Source organism: Sphaeramia orbicularis, chromosome 1 (genome assembly GCF_902148855.1).
Source record: "Sphaeramia orbicularis chromosome 1, fSphaOr1.1, whole genome shotgun sequence".
NCBI lineage: Eukaryota > Metazoa > Chordata > Actinopteri > Kurtiformes > Apogonidae > Sphaeramia > Sphaeramia orbicularis.
This window is the reverse complement of record NC_043957.1, coordinates 36,276,211-36,298,987: the sequence shown is the minus strand read 5'-3', so window position 1 is coordinate 36,298,987 and position 22,777 is coordinate 36,276,211. Positions and strand designations below refer to the sequence as shown.

The window sequence follows — 22,777 nt, the reverse complement described above, 5'->3', positions numbered from 1 at the left end:
ACCTCACATGGATGATATGATTGTTTATTTATGACAGATAGAAATAGATGTTTGAGACAATGATGACAATAATGAGGTGAGTTACCCCCCCGATACCTAAAGAGGAAGACAGGCAGAAGAAGGAGGGAGGGTGAGGCATGGAAGTAAGAACAAACAGAAGTTTTGGGCAGGGAGGTATTTATAGGCATATGACAGGAAGGGGAGTGTTTGAGGAGTGGTCCTGCTCCTGAAATTCAGAATAGATTATTTCCAATGTAAAGGTGCAGTATATAGGAATTACGTTGTAAGTAATTATAAAATGGCCTTGACTGTCACCAGACATTAAGGAATCATGTTGATTTCAAATACTGATATCACTGACAGTAGTAGTCCAGACAGAATATTAGCATTTGAAAAGCTCAGTGTCAGCGCCGAAATGATGTTTATGTTGTCATTGTGTGTTTTGGTCTGAGGCTCCGCCCATCACCTGTCTGCCAATCACAGAGTCAGAAGCCTTTCAGCATCCAGGTTGCCAGTTCCCACTGAGCTGCAGCTGGAACATTTCTGATCATAAGTGTCTGACGTTAATAAACCTAAAAGTCCTCTTATTATTCCCAAATACATTGTGACAAAGTGAGAAACAAAACAAGGAGATGTATAGGAGATGATTTTGAAACATGGAGACGGCTGAAAGAGGAGAAGGATTTGAAGACTGACGCCGGCTGGTCTGACCACCCGGTAAGAGCCACTGAGAGCCGGGGCCGCGGTCTCTTCACCCGGTCCCAGACTGGCAGTGTGTAATCCAAAAGGGGGGGGTTCAGTAGTCTGGCGTCTGTGGTTCAGTCGGGGGGTGGGGGGTTACGGTAGTGATCCGTGTCGCTTGTACTTCGCGGAAGTAAAAGTGAAACTTATGGCTCATTTCCCTTTTCCCTATCCCCTGAATCTGTGAACTTTCATTTGAGTGGGCAGGACTTTGTCCTGGCCTGTTATATATTAGACTTATGTAGAATAAGTCTGGTGATGATTTTTTCGTATGAAATTTATGGTGTGGTGGCAAGGATTAGTGGAAACGCTAGTAGTAGACGCTCATGCTGGATCTGGCAACCCCTAGCCCAGGGGGAGGTGGAGAGGACACCACACTCTACAATATTTTGAATGTGATTGCAGTACTAGTTTTGGCCACAATCCTACATACGGCACGTTTAATGGTGTTGGCATCTTTAGGCTGCTGCAGGTGATTGTTTGTTTTGTTTGTTTGTGAAGCATCTTTGAGTGTCCAAAAAAGCACTATATAAGTGTGATGTATTATTACCTCTGCCAAGGAGGTTATGTTTTTGCCGGCGTTGGTTTGTTTGTTTGTCTGTCTGTCTGTCTGTTTGTGTGCAAGATAACTCAAAAAGTTATGAACGGATTTGGATGAAAATTTCAGGAAATGTTGATACTGGCACAAGGAACAAATGATTAAATTTTGGTGGTGATTGGGGGGTGGGGCACTGATGTGCCTTGGCGGAGGTCTGCGCTCTCTGAGTGCTTTTCTAGGTATTATTATTATTATTATGGAGAGAACTAGCAAATATGCAAAAATGTAGGATCATTTAAATAAACGCATATTATACATTCAAAACATCTTTTCTGTTTGTCAGAGTGACCAAACAATAGATGTACTCTGAGGAAACAACTGAGGTGGATAAATGTGTCTCAGCTTCTCCAGAGCCCCGTGTGGTGTCATTATATGTAATCATAAGCCTGACAGCAGCTTCAATTGATCCATATTGGAAAAGTGTTGCTTTTCTGTGACTTGAACATTCATGAATTTTCAAACAGGGATCTATAGAAAATGCAATGCTGCAAAAGTTATGCTTTAAAATAAGAGTTTGCATTGATTCTCTGTTAATGTTTAATAAATGTCACCCTGGTTTAAGCCAAGACAAGCCACATTTTATTCAAAATATTTCTGTCTATACGTTATTTGTCCTGCTCCTGCCTACGCATACAGCCCAAATGCAAGTGTGAAAACATGTGTACAAACTATATTTTAAATGTGACTATGGGTATTTAATGTTACACCCACATGTCTGGGATCCATTTATGCTTTATTGCCTTACAGGTATGGTAACATCACTGTTGATGATGGGGTTATTTTGTGATTACATTATTGTGACTTATTGCCTTAACATATGACTGCTGAGGAAGTGAAATGACACAGCTTTATATTTGATGTAAAGTGAGATAACCAATCATTGCTCAAATATATCAGTAATGAAAGGTGACTGTTAGCAGGCCAAAGTAGCCCCCTTTATTATCACAGCATCCCTGGAAAAGAGAAATTATTTTCCTAAGTTGCCACTGGAGGTTTACAATAACAGGAATGGAAAATGCTGAGGTTTTCATGCAAAAACCCAATTACTGTAAGATGAGTGTTTAGGTTCAACAGGAGTGGGAGATTAAGTGCTGAGCCCCTATTATGCTACTAGCTAAAAAACCAAAAACCTCATCTTGTCTTTGACTTCTTCACTTACTCTGACATTTATTTGCCTCCCCAGGTTCTTTGTAAACTTCCCATCAGCCAAACAGTACTTCAGCCAGTTCCAGGACATGGAGGATCCAGAGGAGATGGAGCGCAGCAGCCAACTTCGGCACCATGCCCGCAGAGTGATGAATGCCATCAATACTGTGGTGGAGAATCTCCACGATGGGGAGAAGGTGTCGTCTGTGTTGGCCCTGGTCGGAAAGGCCCATGCTTTAAAACACAAGGTGGAGCCCATGTACTTCAAGGTAAACAAAACACCTCTAATGCTGCTAAAGTTATGTATTTGTACATTAGAGATTTTACATTATACTTGTATGAAACTCAACATCCTCAATGCTTTCTCTTATTCTCCAATATTCTCCTGTCTTTGGTTACATTTCACAGTATTTGTCACTCATTCGGTTTATCAGTAAAACAAAATATACAGAAAGACAGTTGAGAGGTGCTCTCTATCCAGTCAACTTGGATTGTGTGGTTACTGAAGTAGTGTTTAGCTGTGGTAGAGCTCCTCTGCCAGAACTAAGGATGCTTCTCCAACTTTCTTCTCTGTTGTTCTTTAGCTTCTTAGAGCAGATTTTTTGCCAAAGCATATATACATATATATATATATATATATATATATATATATATATATATATATATATATATATATATATATATGTGTGTGTGTGTGTGTGTGTGTGTGTGTATATATATATATATATATATATTGCGATTTCTGGTGAGTTTTGTGGAAAGAAATTGACAAATTACAACTTACCAATCACCAGATGCAAGTTATCTTGAACTAGTTACTTTAAGTACCATGAAAACCAGTTACCTCAGAATAAAAGTTGACACACAGCAAAAATTGGAGAGTTGAATCAATTCCCAGAGTTGATTTTAACTCTTTTTCAGAGTTTATATAGGTCCACACTTTACAGAGTTAAATTAACATTTTCATTGGAGTTAATTATTTAACACTATGCCAGAGTTGCCTTTTTAACTCAGAAACCTGAGTTAACTTAACACTGACTGATCTAACTACCAACACTCACAAGAGTTCATAAATGGACTGAACTTATATAGCACATTTTCTACACCTTCATGGTGCCCAAAGCACTTTACAGTTCCTCACGTTTACACACATTCACACACCAGCGGGCACCTTTGACATGTGGATAGTTGGAGCCAGGACTTGAACCGCCAACCCTTTGGTCATTGGACGACCTGCTCTGCCAACTGAGCCACAGCCACCCTTCATAATCTCACCGACCTGGGTTAAATTAACCCATATGGATTTATTATTTACACTGTCAGAGTTTCTCCTTTAACTCAAACAGAGTTAAATTAACACCATGAAAGTAACAAAAATAACATTTTACTTAATTTTCACTCTGAAAGTAGTGTTAATTTTAATCATAAAAAAGTGAATCCATTAAAAATGACTTAAAATTCAATGTAAACAGGATGATTCAAAGAAAACGGATGCATTTTTTTAGAAAATTTATTTTTCCTCTTTTTTCTCTCTGACAGTGACAGTCTGATAGAAATTGCACAGGTTCACCTGGTTTGAAATGCAGGGGCCAGGCAAATAAACTATGGAGAGGCGCAAAACAACATTTCTCCTGAGTTAATTTCCGCAGGCTTGACTAACTCTTTTCATTAACCCCAACTCTGAGTGACATTTAACTCACAGTGAGTTAAAACTACACTTTGAGAGTGGAAATTGACTCTCAAATGTTTAACCCTGAAATTTCAACTCTCCAATTTTTGCTGTGCAGCTAAAAGTTCTTTAGCTGTTTTCAGACTGGCCAGCCCGGTGTCATAGCCAGTCACCCCACCAGTTACACTGGGAGTCGAAGTGCTTACTAGTGAACGGCTCGTGTTCGTACCATGATGTTCATATGTGAAACAGTTCATTCCTTTACTTTCTTGGTAAATTCCACCGGCATTTTCAGTTGAATAACCTCTCTGCTGGCATGTCTGTTTCTGCACATGAAATCTGACACCATGACAATGTGGCCCTAGTGTTCATCTGTTGCTAAGTAACCCACTTCAATGATGATTCTATGATTCTGGGCATAGCGATGGGATTGTAAATCTGTTGTATTCCAAAATTACAAATATCTCCCAAAACACTGGTCCTATCAACTTACCGTTTTCACTAGTCTCTTCCTTGGCCAAAAATACATAAGTATGCCAAACTGCAGCAGTCAGCTCTTTCTGGATTTTATGTGATGCCCAAGACACACAGAGTCTATTTCCCTTTTGTTTTGGGTTTATTAGAATAGAATAGAATAGAATAGAATAGAATAGAATGCCTTTATTGTCATTATACATATGTACAACGAAATTAAAATTTACATCTAATATTACATCTAAAATAGCCAAAATGATTATGTTATTGAGGTTGTTAGATTATTGGTTGCAACAAGACTGTTTAATACCATCCCTTTTCACAAAACCCGGATGAACTTTACGACTTTTGTGACGCCGTGGAGAAGATGGTTAACATTTAGATAAAATGAGTATATGTTAAACTTGTACAAGCCCCTGGGTAAATACCACTGCTGAAGTCTTTTCTTGCATCAGCGACTTTGAAGAGTCAAAGCATCGCCGTGTGTACCCAAGGAAATGTTCTCATTACCCCTGAAGTACCACAAGAGATTTATAACACCTTCATTTTATTTTTTTCAAACTATCTTCCCCCCACTTTACTCATATCTGTTCATTATGTCTCAAATGCAGTTATTATTGTTATGTGAATTATTTTTGCTGTGAGCACTGTAGAAAGGGTTTGTGAGCTTGTGGTTTGTGCTTAAATAAGAATGGATTCAGATACACAGAATCACATGAAAGTAGTTGTGTTGTTGCTAAAGGTGTGTGCATAAATAGATGTGTTTTGTGTCTTTAAAAAAGCTAAGAATGAATTGACTTGGCATAGAAATCACACAGACAGAGCACAAAGGAAACAGAGTGAGTGTCATCAAGCACGTTCATAGTCCAGTGTGTGAGACCCTATGGTTTGGTAATTTTCACAATCCGTGCGTTTACATGACAACTTTTATTCCTGGTTTAATCTGAATAAACGTTAGATCCTATTTAAGATGCCAATGTAAACATCTTATTCCAGTTGAAAAAGAATAGTTCGGATTAAATTTAAATCCGAATAAAGTCACTGGTTTAATCCACTTTTTATTCCGAACTAAATTATTCCTCGGACATGTAAACCCTTTATTCCGTTTGGACTTTATTCCTGCCATTCTGCACATGCTTGTTGTCTTGTCCTGTCGAGATGACGCACACATTCTGCGCTGGCGGAAGAATATGCATTGCAGTCTAGTCTTACCAAACCATTCCAGTGGGCTATTCTGATGGGATCTACCAGCCTGGAAAACCCTGAAGGAAGAGTTCACCACTTGTTTTTTTATTAATTCATTTGTCATGCACTAATTAGTTCGATAAGTGGGCAAATCAGTTTACACTGCAGTGCCTTGTTCTCACAGCCCTTCTGTTAGCTTAGCTTAGCCTAGTTTAGCATAATCGCTTCATTCCTATGGTCAGACGTAGCCAGGCTTTTATAGGTGATTTGTGGTATTTTGTGAGTGATTTTGTGAAATTCAGTTCTCCCTAATCATTACTTTAGTCCGGTGGGGTCAATATGATCACAAATTGAGGCTCAAATCATGGCCATGTGACTTACTGCAGTAATAAAATCTTGGGAAATAAAAACTAATGCAAAGCTAAAACGGTAAAGGAAGGACTGTGAGAACAAGGCAACGTGAGCACTGCAGCGCAAACCCTTTTACTCACTTATCTACCTCATTAATACCTCATGTAAACCTTATTTATTCGGGTTTAACATTTCCATGTAAACAGAAGAGAAAATACTTTAGTTCCGAATTAATTTCTTCTGGAAAAATAAATCGGATTTAAAAAACATCATGTAACCGTACCGACTGAAGATGCTGTAGCTTCCCTCTTCATCTGGTTGAAGAGGAAGCATATACTCCCCCTCTTCTGTCTTTTCAGTGCTGATGCTGCTACTTCATAAATGCAGCAGTGAATAAAACAGATTACTTCCACTGCAGCTTTAGGAGCACGTTTAAAGAGAAATTAAATGCACTGTTTTCCTCTGTGTATTTGATGATATTTCATGAGCTTTTAAGACAATTTGTAAAAGAGTAAACCCCGCAAGCATGACTTCACCTCCTGTAAAACTGTGGCGCTAATCAGAATGATGATTATGAAACTATTACAGCACAGTGCATCAGTCTTAATCACTGTGAATAAATGATTATTATCTCTAATCTAAAAAAAAATTAAAAAGTTCTGATTATTTAAAGTCAGTCAGCAATTAAAATACCAATTGTCTTGACTTAGAAGCTTCTTACATGTGAAGATTTTCTGCTTTCCCCTTTTAAGTTATTGTGAAACACATTATTTTCATGTTGGAAAAAAATCAAGCAACTGGGAGATAAATTATTCAAACTAATTGAAAAATGATGGATGGATTAAAAACAAAAAGAAATAATGACTAATTGCATGTTAAATGGAACTGCATGAATGTCTGAACGTGGAATCTTTTCTAATTCAGTTTGTTTGATACTGTTTGCTCATATCTTCAGTTCTTCAGTATTTTTTTTTTTTTTTTTTTACACAATTGTTTTATTTCACCCATGTTTTAGCTTCAACAATAGTGCTTGTCTTTCAAACTCTTCTTTTTTTCCCACTCCCCTCCTGTGGTGCCCTTTCTCTCTGCATTTTCATTCCCCTTGTATTGTCCATCCACCCACCGCTTTCATGTTTAACTGTTATCATTTTCAATTCTCACCTGTCTCACCCACTTTTCTGCAACAGTGAATTAGTTTTCCTTTTTTTTTTTTTTTTTTTTTTCCCTTCACCGCTCTTGCTTCGGCTGAATGCTATTTCTCCTCATTGCATTTTCTGCCTTCAACCCTTCGTGATCTCCTCATCTGATCTCGCATCTTTCCATTTTCTACATTAATAAAGTTTTCCCCTCTCTCAGATACTGAGCGGTGTAATGCTGGAGGTGTTATCTGAAGATTTCCCAGAATTCTTCACAGCCGAGGTGCAGCTGGTGTGGACCAAACTGATGGGGGTGCTGTATTGGCATGTGACAGGGGCGTACACAGAGGTGGGCTGGCTCCAGGTCTCCAGCTCAGCAGTGTGAAGAGTGTACAGAGGAGATGGTCTGAAGGAGTTTTCAGTGGACTTAATGAAATGGAAAAAAGGAAATGATGTGTTTGTGATCATCTAACTAGTAGACAGAGAGAAATACAATTGCAAGGAGTTCTGTGCGGAACATTTCCCCTTGATTCTGTCTTTTATTTTGGTGACATTTTGGTGCTAAGCCTTCATTGCTGTGCTGTTCACCACACTGCCCTCAGATCACTTTGATGCCCACCAGTGTAGCTAGTTGCTTTTTCTATTTTATTTTTAGTAAGTGGGGCTTCTTTTGTTTGGTTATTACAGCAAACACATCATTTCCTTCCTTCTTCCCATTGAAGAGCTGCCAAGTGCTTAGATGAGCAAAGCTTTAATGTACCAGTATAGGATATTTATTTATTTATTTACTGTTCAGTGAAATTATCTGCCAGTTGTCCCCTTTGTTAAGCCCCGCCTCCCTTAGTTACTGTTGCTATGCCTTTCAAACTTTGTGTTTTAGTGTTTAGCAGTGATCACAGTTAGCGCTAAATTGTCATTAACTTTGGAAAACAGACAGGATTTGACTTATAAGAAAAATATTCAGAATTAAATTTGTCATTTCTACATGATGTCTGTTGATTTACTGGCTCTAATGTTAGCCGCAAATACAAGGTTGTGTTACTATGCTGGTTAGCCACCAATAGTCATCAGTAATCATTTCGCTAAAACCATTGTGGAAAATGCTCTTTTTAGTTGCTTGTTTTGCAGAAACGCTGTACAGTGTTTTTTAGATGCATGTCAAGAGTACGTAACAGTTCCAAGAAATTATATTATGCTAAGACACTGAGGGTAAAGCTACACACCTGGTTAAACGTCCATAGAAGACAAAGGAGTTTGCTAGTTATTATTGTGCAGTATAAGAAAAATGCACAGAAATAGGCTTTATTTAAAGGACGTAGGTGTAAAATAAATGAAATGGTGATAGCTAAATACATTGGCGTGCTAATGTATGAAGTTATCCTTTGTTTATTTATTTTTGATTTTTTTAATAATCCAAAGGTTGTCAGGTCTGCGGTGCCTAGTTCATCTTGGGGAGAGGTTTGGCAAATGGCCGACTAAGAATTTCAGAAATTTTTAATACTTTTTTTTTTTTTAAAGCTAATTTCTGTGGAAAACTGCAGCATCTTCCGGCTAAACCGCACTTCTGAATAAACCTCACATTGTTTTGAAAGATATCAAGAAATGTTAAGACGAGGAATGAATTTTAAGCTACGATTGGGGGCAGTTAGTGGTTGAATTAAGCCCCGGCTTTGGGACCATGGAGCTGCTGACTGTTAATATATATTCTCATTGTGTCCTACTATTATATCCATATGTTAGAGGACCTGCGGATCCTTTTCTCTCTATTGATGAATTGTGTGCTCTTAATGTCTTGTTTAACTTTACAAATGTGTTGTTTGTATCAATGTACAGTGGGCAAGTGTGCATAATCTTTTTGGCTTTGTTTACAACTCATTGGCACATTGACCTGCCGACATGTTGAAGAGGGCTGTTTTTTCTTTGGTACAATTTTTTTTTTTTTTTAAACATATAATCTGTCTTGTCAACATTTTTACCTCCACGAACAGTTTCATAACACACACTGACATTGTGAAAGTGACAGCGAGTATCAGCAGGTGGATACGATCAGCAGCTACTCCTTCACACCGACACACAGACATTGCTTTAAGACCTCCCATGTGTTAATATTTACAGGACTGCCACTTAGTTTACCTCTCTAAAACCCCATCAGAGAGACGTGATGCATTAAACCCTCCATTAAGGGCTTTAGGAAGTCACTCTGGTGGTCTGTGGGGAAAAAAAAAAAATGTTAGTTTTAGATGTGCTGTTGGTGTCTTTTCTTTACATCCTGATGAATATAACACAAAAAATAAGGTAAACATGTGAAGAGTGTACCTCCTGTGTGAAATTATGCCATTCTTCCTCACAGTTTTCCCCCTAAACTCTGCGTACATCATACGTTATCCTGTTTAAACTACCACAAATACTTTCCTTTACCTTATTTAACCTCACCTTCTTAGCATTGCTGTTCCAGTAACTAGAAGCTTTGGATTGCATGTGGCACCGTCTGCAGTCTCCATTCTCCATCTGTGAGTCTCTCTCTAGTCAGTTTCCAAACATACTCTGCAAATCTGTTTAGGATGGACATTTGATCCAATCTTCAGTTTGCATCTGCTCCAGTGACGTCCTGTATCTTCCATCTGACCCCCCTTAGCATCGGCATCTGGCATTAATGAGGAGGTAATGAGTCTCCTCTCCTCCTCATTTGGTCATACATCTACTGTAACTTCCCATTGCCTCTGTTAAGACTGCATCACTGAGAACAAAAACAATTAAGACTGGACAGATGGTCACAATGGTGTATCGGCTATCGACAACCATGGAAGATGATGAGTTCAGTCATTGTCAGCAATTTTAGAACATAATGTTTTTTTTGACAACTTTTTTAGAGAAGTGACTTGCAAACTTTACAAACTCTTTTCTTCATGTTAAGAAGCTGGAAAAATGCATAAAAAGGATAAAAGTATGCAAAACAAGTTACATTTATTCAATTAGAACTGTTTCCCATTGTTTTACTGTTTTCTGTTCTTTTCAGTTATTCATTGTCTTTAACTTCCTAATGATTTCAGCCCATCCTTCTGTTGAAAATGTGGTTATTTTAGCAGCCTATTTACTATGACGTTGATGTTCAGCATCAACAAATGCTTGACACAAATTTGTCATCACTACAAAGCAGACCAGAGTTCAGGTCCCGGATCAAACCCAAAGCAAAGATACAAAACTCTAGTGCTTTTTTGGCAACAGCTTTGAATCCAACATGGCCTTGGTTTACTGCTACGCATTAACACTGCCACGACATAAACAATCAGCTTTGACGTTTGCAAAAAGTAGCCTATGCTGGTCTGCTCTCTTTTTAAATTATCTGCCTCAGAGATTAAATGTGCTAAATCTTACGCATTTTAATAAGATGAAATGGATAATAAAAGACAAATATGCTGGTTCGCTGATGTTTTCATTGTCTATGTTAAAGTGTTGTTACAAATATACTGGTTTATATACATTTATACAATAGATTTATAAATCTTCCACTAGAAAGAAGCTGTAAAGTGAATGTATTGTAATGTACAGACAGTGTAACTGAAGTAGATCTGGGACTGAGACAAACATTCCTTTAGAGTTAAAACTATTCTCTCATTAATTCTTACTGTTTCACATTTTAACCCAAGACTGTATCTTGGAAACTACAGACAACCAGTATTTTTTACTTAATTTTTCTTCATCAGTGACTCAAATTTTTGTTATCTGCTTGTTAAGCATTTTCATTTGTCAAAACTTTAACTGTGTTGTCCAGTTTAGAGGACAATAAATAAAGTAATGATTCATTTCAACAAATAGCTGAGGACAAAGTGAAGCGATGCATGGCTGTAAACACACTGAGAGCTTCAGCAGTATTTAAGACACTGAAAATCATGATCTATTGCAGGTAAAACACTGACTATGGAAATTACATTAATCACTGAATTAAATGAATAAATATAGCCCCTTCTGAAGTATACCTGGTGCTTCACTAAATAAAAAAATCATTGTAACCCAGCGTATAAACACTCCCATTGTTGACTGTTTAGACCCAGAAATGAGTTTGACGTTAAATTAAACAAGCAGATAAATGCAGAAATTAGACCACTTGGAGAGTACCAGTTCCTGTCCATATACTAAATTCTTTTCCTTTATACTAACCGTGCATCTGTCACCGTAACCCTGACATAACCCTTACTCTAACCATAACCGTTTCCAAACCAAGTTATTTTTGTGCTTAAACCTGACCACATCTTAATAGTGACATTGTGACAGCCTCGAAGAAACTATCTGCGCCCACATCTACCATTTTTGTGCCAATTCTCCTGTTGCCTGTTGCACTAATCCATCAGATGCTGATGTGGGCTATATGAGAAGGTATAGACAAATAACATACTCAGTTCTTGGATAATGTAAATGCTCTGATAAGACTTGGTTCTCCTGAAATAACAAACCACTCAGTCCACTCAGACAAAGAAAAGCAACCCTGGCCATTCACTGCTTCATATCTGTAAAAACTGGGGATTTATTTCCAGCTCTTACAGATGTTTACTGAAAGCTTTCAAGGAACTGGAGAGTCCTGAGCCAGTGTCGCACACTGAAAAGAGGATAAAAATACACACAGGAGTCAAACAAAGCTCAAGTTCAACTATTTTCACTTTGTTTTAAATAGCTCTGGAGGTTGTAAAGCTGTTGTCAGTCAGAAATGATTGGTTTCAGAATACACAGTCCTTTCCTTTGCCCAGCTCCTTATATCAGCTTCCCTTTGAGGTCGGGTCTTTTCATTTCTACAAGCAGCTGGTGGTTGAGGAGTATTTTTGCTCAGCAGACTTCTCCCAATGTCTTGTTTATTAAACACAGTGTGGTGTGAAACCCATCTCTCACACACATCCAAACACACAAAGGAGATGAACTGTTCCTCTTGTTTTAGTTGCAGGCTTTGTGCCACCTTTTTTTCTATCTGCAGCATGTTAAACACAACTCACGTACAATTATGTGCAGACACATCCCAACCATGACCACAGTTTTTTTTATTACTTCTGTCACACACGTGGTCCTGCATTAGATAGGCAGAGTTGGGCATGCCCTTGCATGCCATGAGTACTGCAGCAGAAATTAATCTTTTTAGATATATATATATATATATATATATATATATATATATATATATATATATATATATAATTACTGTTCTGTGCTCATTAATACACTTCACACATAAATCCTCATTCAGTAAATAAGGGCATCACAACTATGTGGATATGTGTTTTTGTTGTGAAATGTTTGTGTCAAAGCTAGGACTTTATATTTTTCTAAATATATGAGAAGGACTCTGTATTTGAATACTGCATATGATTACAGTCTGTCATTGTTTACTGCGTTGTTGGTGGGAGCGAGTGCAGTGGCTTTGTAGTGTTTTGAGCATGTTTGCACAGCCTACCACTTGTACCTTCTCAGACCTGGTGAAAATGAATTATGACCATCAATAAAATATACGTACTTTAAAATGAAGCGCACTTGTCTTGAATTTTTTTAAGAGAATGACTTACATTAGTTACATAAACTACAAGCATCCTCTGATGGTACATATATCCAAAACATGCTCTTATTGTGCACATGAGGGTAATCAGACACACTGCTGGTAGAACATTCACTGAATTTAATTGAAGCAGGTCTATTCAAAAGCACCTGACTGTTCTGTGTAACTGCTCATCTGCCCCTACCAGACGACGTTTCACCCAAGTTACATCACCTGGAAAAGAAATATCTATTTGCATTTGTATGTCTGAGTCAAAGAAGCAGTGGTTTTCAACAGGTCTGGTTCAACAGGACCCACTGTTTCCCATGATCATCAAGTCACAACATACTTTTATACAATTCAAACCAAATGTAAATGCGAGCTTTTTTAGACAAAATATACAGCAAATAAACTGTGAGCATTATGATGCATTAGTACACGACATAAGATGTACAAAATATTATTTTTGAGAAAACAGTGTGTGTTCTAAAAAATATTTCAGATTTGATATGTTATTTATTTAGTTTATAGTGTTATCTGACATGTCATACACTTGGGTTTCAGTCCCTTTGTACTGTCAGGTTTTGTAAATCTGTATTCAATACTCTTATGGTCAAATTTGTGCTTCATCTTCATTTTATAAATATCTTTCAGTCAAATGTATGCTTCACAGTGCCAATCACCAACTACTTCAGACTTTTTCATGTCTGTCAAAATAAAAGTCAAACATCAGGCATCAGACTGCATTTAAAGTGATACTGTGGCGAGGAAAAAGGAGAAACCAGCCAGTTGCTAGCGAGCCAACTTTATTGCTCTCCAGCCACCAGAAAACAATCATGGAAACTTCAACACTCCTCGTGGGTGCTAAAACCCGCCCCACAAGCCACTACATCCTCTGGGTGAGAGAAACGCCATATCCTGTACACCACACAGCCCCCCCCCGAACACCCAGAAGGGAACACAACCAGCAACTCAGTGTCTCAACGGGGGCTTAATTGGCCTCCCATAGCGACTGCGCCGAACCACCGTCAAGTCAGTGTGAGGAACCTGCAAAACAAGGTGCTCATTAGAACAATGGGCAGGAACATCATTGTCCAGTACAGGATGAGGAACACAATCAGTACTAGGAGGCAAAACTGGAGGCCTGGAAGGCGGACGGCCGCGACGAGGAACCTGGCCTAGCAACACAGGTTCGCCCGCCACAACATAGGCCGGCTTCAGGTGATCAACAGATACAAGCTCTCTGCGCCCACCCATATCCAAAACAAAACCCTTGGTATCCCGTTCAAGCACACGGAACGGACCATCATAAGGAGGCTGGAGGGGCGAGCGGTGGGCATCATGACGTACAAAAACAAAACGTGCAGATAGGAGAGCTGTAGGAACGAAAGACCCTGGGAAACAGTGGTGCATAGGGCCCGGGGCTAAAGCGCCACCGGACGAAAAGGGGTCCACTGAAGAACGGGGACTCGGTGCGGCCGACTCCAGCAAAAATTCACCTGGGACACGGAGCGACTGACCAATACCAATTCCGCGGGGGACGCGTCAAGATCCTCCTTGGGAGCCGAGCGCAACCCAAGCAGGACCCACGGCAAACGATCCACCCAACCATCACCCACGAGCGTAGCGCGCAGAGCTGCCTTGAGCGAACGATGGAAACGTTCACACAACCCGTTAGCCTGAGGGTGGTAAGCCGTAGTACGATGCACCTGTACCCCCAAGGAATGCGCCATCCCAGACCAGAGCTCTGAAATAAACTGAGGGCCCCTGTCAGAAGTAACGTCTGACGGTACACCAAAACGGGCCACCCAAGCAGAGAGAAAGGCACCAACCACATCGGTGGACGCAGTGGAGGACAGGGGAACCACCTCGGGCCACCTGGTGGTCCGATCCACCATAGTGAGCAGATGAGTGAAACCCTTCGAAGGTGGCAGGGGCCCAACCAGATCCACGTGCACATGGTCAAAACGCCTGGCAGGAATTGGAAAAGGTTCAAGAGGGGCTTTGGTATGCCGGTGCACCTTGGCCCGCTGGCAAGCAACACAAGCAGCTGCCCACCCCTTAACATCCTTACGAAAACCGGGCCACACAAAACGGGAACCGACCAGCTTAACCGACGCGCGCACACCCGGATGTGAAAGTGAGTGAATAGAGTCAAAAACGCGGTGCCGCCAACCTGCCGGAACCACGGGGCGAGGCCGTCCTGTGGACATGTCACACAGGAGTGAGGGACCTCCCTCTAGCAACACAACCGTCTCCAACTTCAAACCTGTACCGCCGGAGCGAAGAGCAAGGATATCCGGATCAGCAGGCTGCTCGGCGGCCATAGCCGAAAAATCCGTCCCGAGGAGCACGGGGCAAACCAGCACGCGTGAAAGACAATCCGCAACTGAATTGGACTTCCCGGCGACATGACGTATGTCAGTAGTGAACTCAGAAATGGCCGCCAAGTGACGCTGTTGACGTGCCGACCAGGGTTCTGATACTTTAGACATGGCAAACGTCAGAGGCTTATGGTCCACATAAGCTGTAAAAGAACGACCCTCCAGTAAAAACCGAAAATGCCGTGTAGCCAAAAACAGGGCCAACAACTCACGGTCAAAAACACTGTATTTACGTTCAGAGTCCCGCAACTTGCGGCTAAAAAATGCGAGAGGCTGCCATGCGTCTGCCACCCGCTGCTCCACAACAGCCCCCACAGCTAAATCAGAAGCATCGGTCGTGAGGGCGATAGGAGCATCAGGGTCAGGATGAGCCAGGAGAGCTGCATTAGCTAAGGCAGACTTAGCTCCTTCAAAAGCAACAATCCGGTCCGGAGTCCAGACAACAGTGTCAGCAACCTTCTTGGAACGCAAGGCGTCATAAAGCGGTTGCAGGAGATGGGCGGCATGGGGAATGAACCTATTGTAGAAGTTCACCATGCCCAAAAACTCCTGTAACGACTTGACTACAACCGGGCGGGGGAAATCCGCTACAGCCTGAACCTTAACAGGCAACGGAACGGCGCCACACGCCGAAATGCGATGACCTAAAAAATCGATCACCGGCAACCCAAACTGGCATTTGGCTGGGTTGACAATCAGGCCATGAGCATCCAAGCGCCGGAAAACCTCCCTGAGGTGCGCGTGGTGCTCTTCGGGGGACGAGCTGGCCACCAAAATGTCGTCAAGATAGACGAACACGAACTCGAGGCCGCGCAACACCGAGTCCATAAGTCTCTGAAAAGTCTGGGCTGCCCCCTTGAGGCCAAATGGCATACGGAGAAACTCAAAAAGCCCGAAAGGGGTGATTACTGCCGTCTTAGGCACATCCTCTGCCCGCACTGGAACCTGATGATACCCGCGCACCAGGTCCACCTTAGAGAAAACAGAGGCCGCAGACAACCGAACGGAGAAATCCTGAATGTGAGGAATAGGATAACGGTCTGGTGTCGTCACGTTGTTTAAACGGCGGAAGTCACCGCACGGGCGCCAAGACCCGTCTGCTTTAGGCACCATGTGGAGGGGCGACGCCCAGGGGCTGTTAGAGCGTCTCACGATCCCCAGCCTCTCCATGGTAGTAAACTCCTCCTTAGCGCAAGCTAGTTTTCCTGTGTCAAGACGCCGCGCGCGCGCAAAAACCGGCGGACCACTAGTGGGGATAAAATGTTCCACCCCATGTTTAGTGACTGTGGAGGAAAAGGCAGGAGTAGTCAAGGATGGGAACTCAGCCAGCAGACACTGAAAAATATCTCCAGACGCTGAAAAATTCCCGTGCGTCACCGGCCCAACTCCCCCAGCCTCACATGGAACAGTGGCGAAAGTTACAGCATCAATAAGCCTGCGGTTAGCAACATCAACTAGTAAACTGTGAGCACACAAAAAATCAGCACCAATGATCGGAACAGTCACAGAGGAAACTACAAAGTCCCACTCAAACTCACGTCCGTGGAAACAAACAGTTGTCCGTTTTGTGCCAAAAGTCTCAATAGGTGAACCGTTAGCCGCACTTAGCAGTGGGCCACCCCCACGGTCTGACATCCCTGGACCGTTGGGGTGCACCAAACTCTTCTGAGAGCCAGAGTCAACCAAAAAACGCTGTCCCGACAGGGAGTCTTTAATAAAGAGCAGCTCACCTCGTCCGTCGGCGCCCACGGCAGCCACTGCGTTTCCAGACACCTCAAACGTGCATGGGGGGACACAGCGCTTAGCTTTGTTGCCAAATCTCCGGTGGTAGAAACACAGGGGGCTCCCACGACGACGAGTCCCCGCGCCGACTGCAGACACCACCGCCGGGTCCTCCGCCGTCCTCTGCTGGGGCTCCGCCGCAGTACTCTGCACCATGAAGCGTCTGGTAGCCAGCAGGATCCGGTCAGCTTCTTCCGCCAAACCACGGTAATCGCCAGCGATCAGACGAGGAGAGTTAGCCAAAGCCGCTCGAACTTGCGGCGGGAGCTGACGCAGGAAAATGTGCGGGAAAAGAAAACCGCCGTCATCTGAACCAAGGAGGGATAGCATATCGTCCATAAGGTCCACGGCCGTACCGTCCCCCAAACCAGGCAGGCTGAGGATTTTATCCGCTCTTTCGGCGGAGGACAGGCTGAACCTCCGCAGCAGAAGCTGCTTCAGAGCGGCGTACATCCCGCTCTGAGGGGGGTTACGCAGCAGCGGCATAACCCTGCGGGTGGACTGCTGGTCCAGGGCCGCGACCACCAAATAGTACCGGGGAAACATCCGCGTCTACACCCCGTAGATGGAAAAGGGCTTCGACGTGTTGGAACCACGACGCCGGGTCGCTGTGCCAGAATTCTGGAAGCTTGATGGCGGTCGGGGCGGCGGAGAAAGAAGCCGGCTGTGGGAGCTGGAGAGGAGAGGAGGCCGAGTCCGCGGCCGAAGTTGAAGGGGAAACACTCTCTTCAGCTGGATCAGACATGTTCGAATCGGGGTCACCAATGTGGCGAGGAAAAAGGAGAAACCAGCCAGTTGCTAGCGAGCCAACTTTATTGCTCTCCAGCCACCAGAAAACAATCATGGAAACTTCAACACTCCTCGTGGGTGCTAAAACCCGCCCCACAAGCCACTACATCCTCTGGGTGAGAGAAACGCCATATCCTGTACACCACAATACAAACAAAAGCATTTCTTATCAAAATAAAACTGCAATGAGTATACAACCAACTTCAGGATCATGACTCACCAGTTGCAAAAACAGTTTTTTTAAAGCATGTTTAAACATTTGGGAAAATTCTTAAATATGTTTTAATTTAATTAAAATCTAATTCAAAATTTCTTATTTATTTATTATTCATTATTTTTTTGTTTGGTTGATTTTGCAAACTTGTTCACACATCTTAGTCAAACTTAAATAAATAAAATGTTCTGACGTATTCATTGAAAAATGACACCTGAAGGAACGTACAGTATATAGAAATTGCAGCCATAGTAGATAATTTAGAGACCATGTATAGTCTTTTAAGACCCCCCCCCCCAAAAAAAAAAAAAAAAAAGAAAATTAAAATAAAAATAAAAATTCAAAGTATGGCAGAACAACATTAACAACAAAGACTGAGCATTTGATAAAAATAAATACATGTTGGCACATCTCTAAAATCAGTAAAACGTTACTGCAAAAAGAAGCTAAATAAGCTAACTGAATAACAGCAGCTTAATGACAGCGTAGATCAGGGGCGTCAGTCTCATTTTTGTTTCTTTCTTCTCATCTTTAGCTCTTTATCATGTTTTGCGGTAATACATACATCAAGCTGTTATGTATGCAGACATAAAAAAAAAAAAAAAATCCTGCAGCCATAACATCCCATTAAATTGCAAAAATATGTACGGTATATGTTGACTGCATGTTTCCCATATATGGTGGCTCTGTTTGCCTTATATAATAAATGACAAATAAATGGTACATGACATCTAACACAGAGAGAACATTGCAACTACACGCTGTTTTAACATATTGCCTTGTTTTATGGTTTATTGGCTCTAACAAGCCACCTGTCACCATCAATGTGGCACTTTTTAATGTGCGTTCTCTTTTAAATAGAACTCTTTTAATGAATGATGTGATTTTAGATAATAAGTTAGACTGTCTTCTTTTAACTGAGACATGGCTTGGCATTGACGCATCTGTTGTACTCACCGAGGCCTGCCCACCAAATTTTAATTTTTTATTTTCTACTAGAGAGGGTAGAAGAGGAGGCGGGACTGCCTCAATTACAAATGACACACTGACCTCAAATGGAGTGTCTTTTAACAGTTATAAGTCATTTGAGCACCATGCCTTTACTTTTAGCAGCCCTCCGATTCTCTGCATCACTATATACAGACCACCCCATCACTCTAGTTCTTTTATCAGCGAATTCTCTGACCTTTTATCAATCATTCACATTTCTTATAGCAGGATTTTAATAGCTGGTGATTTTAATTTACACGTTGATGATTCCTCGGATCCAATATCCAGAGAGTTTTTAAACCTTTTAAATTGTCTTGATTTTAAGCAGCACGTCACACAGCCAACTCACAACAGAGGACACACTCTGGACCTGGTCATAACCCATGGCCTGTCCATCAGTGTGTCCTCTGTTGTCGACCTGGCTGTGTCCGACCACTACTGTGTATTTTTTAACATCACCAGTTTTAACCAGGAGGAGGCCCCGGTGAGAACAGTGAGGAGGCGCTATCTAACTTCTGAAGTGGCTGCAAATTTTATTGAGATTTTACAAAGAACTCCTGCTAAAATTTTACCTGCGTCCTGTGATTTTATCGTTGATCATTTTAACAGTACACTGAAGTCAACTCTGGACTCAGTGGCTCCACTAATAACTAAAACAATAAATAGAAAACCTACACCCCCATGGAGAAAGAACGATGAAATCAATAAACTGAAAAGAGAATGCAGGAGTGCTGAGAGAAGATGGAGAAAGAGCAAACTGACTGTGCAGTACGAGATTTTACGTCAACAACTCGAAATCTACAATAACGCAGTCAAAAAGGCACGAATTTCCCATTTCTCACAACTCATCACCAACCATAGAGACAACCCCCGGTTCCTCTTCTCCACTTTTAATATTTTAACAGGCACTGATTTTAATAAAGATATTAAGACACCAACAGACCATATTTGTGAAAACTTTGCAGACCACTTCAGAACTAAAATCAAGGTCATCAGATCCAGCCTTTTATCCCAGAAAGTTTTGTCTGTTAACACACCTGGACTGTTGTCCTTGTCTGAGGAAACACTGGAGAGTTTTGCCCTGGTTGATGCGAGGACACTTGGTCGAGTTTTCTCCCAAGTAAACCCAACAACCTGCCTTTTAGATCCAATTCCTACATCACTTTTAAAGACATTTTATGGCTTCTTTGAGGAACAGATTTTAAACATCATGAATTGCTCTCTTCAGACAGGTGTCTTCCCCACCGCCTTTAAAACGGCGGTGGTGAAGCCCCTTCTGAAGAAGAGCAACTCAGACCCCAACATTCTTAATAATTACCGACCTGTATCCAACTTACCGTTTTAAGTAAAATTTTAGAAAAACTGGTTTTTAACCAAGTTAATGACTTTTTAATCAGAAATAACATTTCAGAGAAACATCAGTCTGGTTTTAGGAGGAACCACAGTACCGAGACAGCACTTTTAAAGATTTTAAACGACATCAGGTGGAATTTTGATAATAAAAAACTCACAGTGTTGGTTCTACTGGATCTAAGCGCCGCTTTTGATACGGTAGACCATCACGTTTTATTAAATAGACTCAGACACCTAGTCGGCTTCTCCGGTACTGTTTTTAACTGGTTTTGTTCTTATCTCACAGACCGATGCTTTTATGTAAGTATGGATACATGTTCCTCAGGAACACATGAAATTGGATGTGGGGTTCCCCAAGGTTCAATTTTAGGTCCACTTCTTTTTAATCTGTACATGCTTCCCCTTGGGGACGTCATCAGGAGACACGGCATCAGCTTCCATAGTTATGCTGATGATACACAGCTATACATCGCCGTTTCTCCTGATGACACAGGGCCAATTGATGCCCTTTTTAACTGCATTGTAGACATCAAGTCATGGATGGCAGAGAATTTCCTACAGCTCAACCAGGACAAAACTGAGGTTTTAGTTATAGGTCCTGAAGGCCAGAGAGAGAAACTTTTACCAAAACTAAAAGATTTTAAACCAACACAATCAGTAAAAAATCTGGGCGTGATTTTTGACTCTGAGCTGAATTTTATCCCACATATCAAAAATATAACAAAAACAGGTTTTTATCACCTTAAGAACATAGCCAGAGTCCGCCCGTTTCTCTCTCAGGCCAGTACGGAGGTGCTAATGCATGCTTTTATTTCTTGTCGCTTAGATTACTGTAATGCCCTGCTCTCTGGTCTTCCCAAAAAGAGTATTTTAAATCTCCAATTATTACAAAACTCAGCCGCACGCGTGCTGACAAGGACCAGAGGGCGGGAGCACATTACGTTTTAGAGTCGCTGCATTGGCTCCCCGTACGCTTCAGGATCGATTTTAAGATTCTCTTGCTGGTTTTTAAATGTCTTAACGGCCTTGCGCCCTCCTATTTATCTGATCTGCTTTTACCATATCAACCCTCGCGGACCCTGAGGTCCTCCGGCACTGGCCTTTTAACCATACCAAAACCCAGAACAAAAACCCACGGTGAGGCAGCATTTAGCCACTATGGCCCCCACCTGTGGAACAGCCTGCCGGAGAGCCTCAGGACTGCAGAGACCGTTGTTATTTTTAAAAGAAGATTAAAGACACACCTTTTTAATCAGGCTTTTAACTAATTTTTTAAACTCTTCTTGTTCTTATTTTGTTTTATTTATCACTGATACTTTATCTATTCTATTTTATTTATAATCTTACGTATTTTACTCTTGGTACTGTATTTATTTTATTTTATTTATTCTTAGTCCTATGTTATGCTTTTAGTCTTTAGCTTTTAACACCAGTGTTTCCTCAGGGGGGTCCTCCACACTGGGAGCTGTGTCTGGTCTGCTAGTGGGGGTACTGTCCTTGGGTCCCTTTGGCCCGACTGGCTGGGGGTCCTCCCTTCGATGTGGGGGGTCCACCTGTCTGTCGGAGTCGGGGGGCCTGGGTGCTGGTCCCCCCGATGGCACGGCCTGCGGCTCCTCCCAGTGTGGACGGCCCCAAAGGTGGCGTTTCCTTGATCCACAGTGCCATGCCATGTCTCCCTGTTGTGTGCGTGTGCATGTGTGTAAGTGTGTAAGTGTGTGTGTGTGTGTGTGTGTGTGCGTGTCTAGTATGGAGGGTGGGAGGGAGGGGTTTTCTTTGTAATTGTTATTCTGTTTTTATTGTGTAATTGTTTTTAATTCTGTAAAGCACTTTGTGTTGCATCTGTGCATGAAAAGCGCTTTATAAATAAAGGTTGATTGATTGATTGATTGATTGATTTATTAAAAATAATGAGCTCTATATAAAAGACCAAGCCAGCACAATGTGTTTTTCCTCTCTTTCCAGTTTCAGGTGAACTTGAGCCAGATAACCCAACAAACCTCCTGCATGCTGGTAGTTTATGTAGATACTCTGTTTGGCAGTCCCACTGTTCAGGAACAAGAAATAATTAAATTGAATGAGATGTAAATGTTTTTAATCAATGATTAATGGTTGCCTGTTTGCTATGTGACGCTCCAGGCGAGACTCTGTCGAAGGCTCCAGTGGGAGGTCCACGCAGGGAGGAAGACACTCATTTTTCAAATCCAGTTAGTAATTTATTAAAACTGTGCATCTTATCATCAAATGCCATAGAAGATTTTGTTATATCTGCATTTTAGTTTCAGAGTTGTTTTTTTTCCTAATCTTGAATATGTCCAAGTATGTGTGTATTCTTGATTTAGTAAAGAAATGTGTGATTTCTTTTATTTTCACTTTTTTTTTTTTAACCATGTTTCCACTTAGTTACAGTCACAATATTGGATGATTATTGAAGTTTAATTAATGACTACATA

The 22,777-nt window shown here is 41.4% G+C and overlaps 1 protein-coding gene across 1 annotated transcript in view; it reads left to right on the top strand.

The window, feature by feature from the left end:
- The window catches only part of cygb2 (cytoglobin 2), a 28,697-nt gene extending 20,472 nt beyond the window's left edge, over nt 1-8,225 (top strand). The window contains exons 2-3 of the mRNA XM_030146173.1: nt 2,523-2,754; nt 7,521-8,225. Coding sequence (XP_030002033.1) covers nt 2,523-2,754; nt 7,521-7,685 — 397 coding nt within the window. The 3' untranslated portion in view covers nt 7,686-8,225. The remainder of the gene's footprint in view (nt 1-2,522; nt 2,755-7,520) is intronic.
- The last annotated feature ends 14,552 nt before the right edge of the window (nt 8,226-22,777 follow it).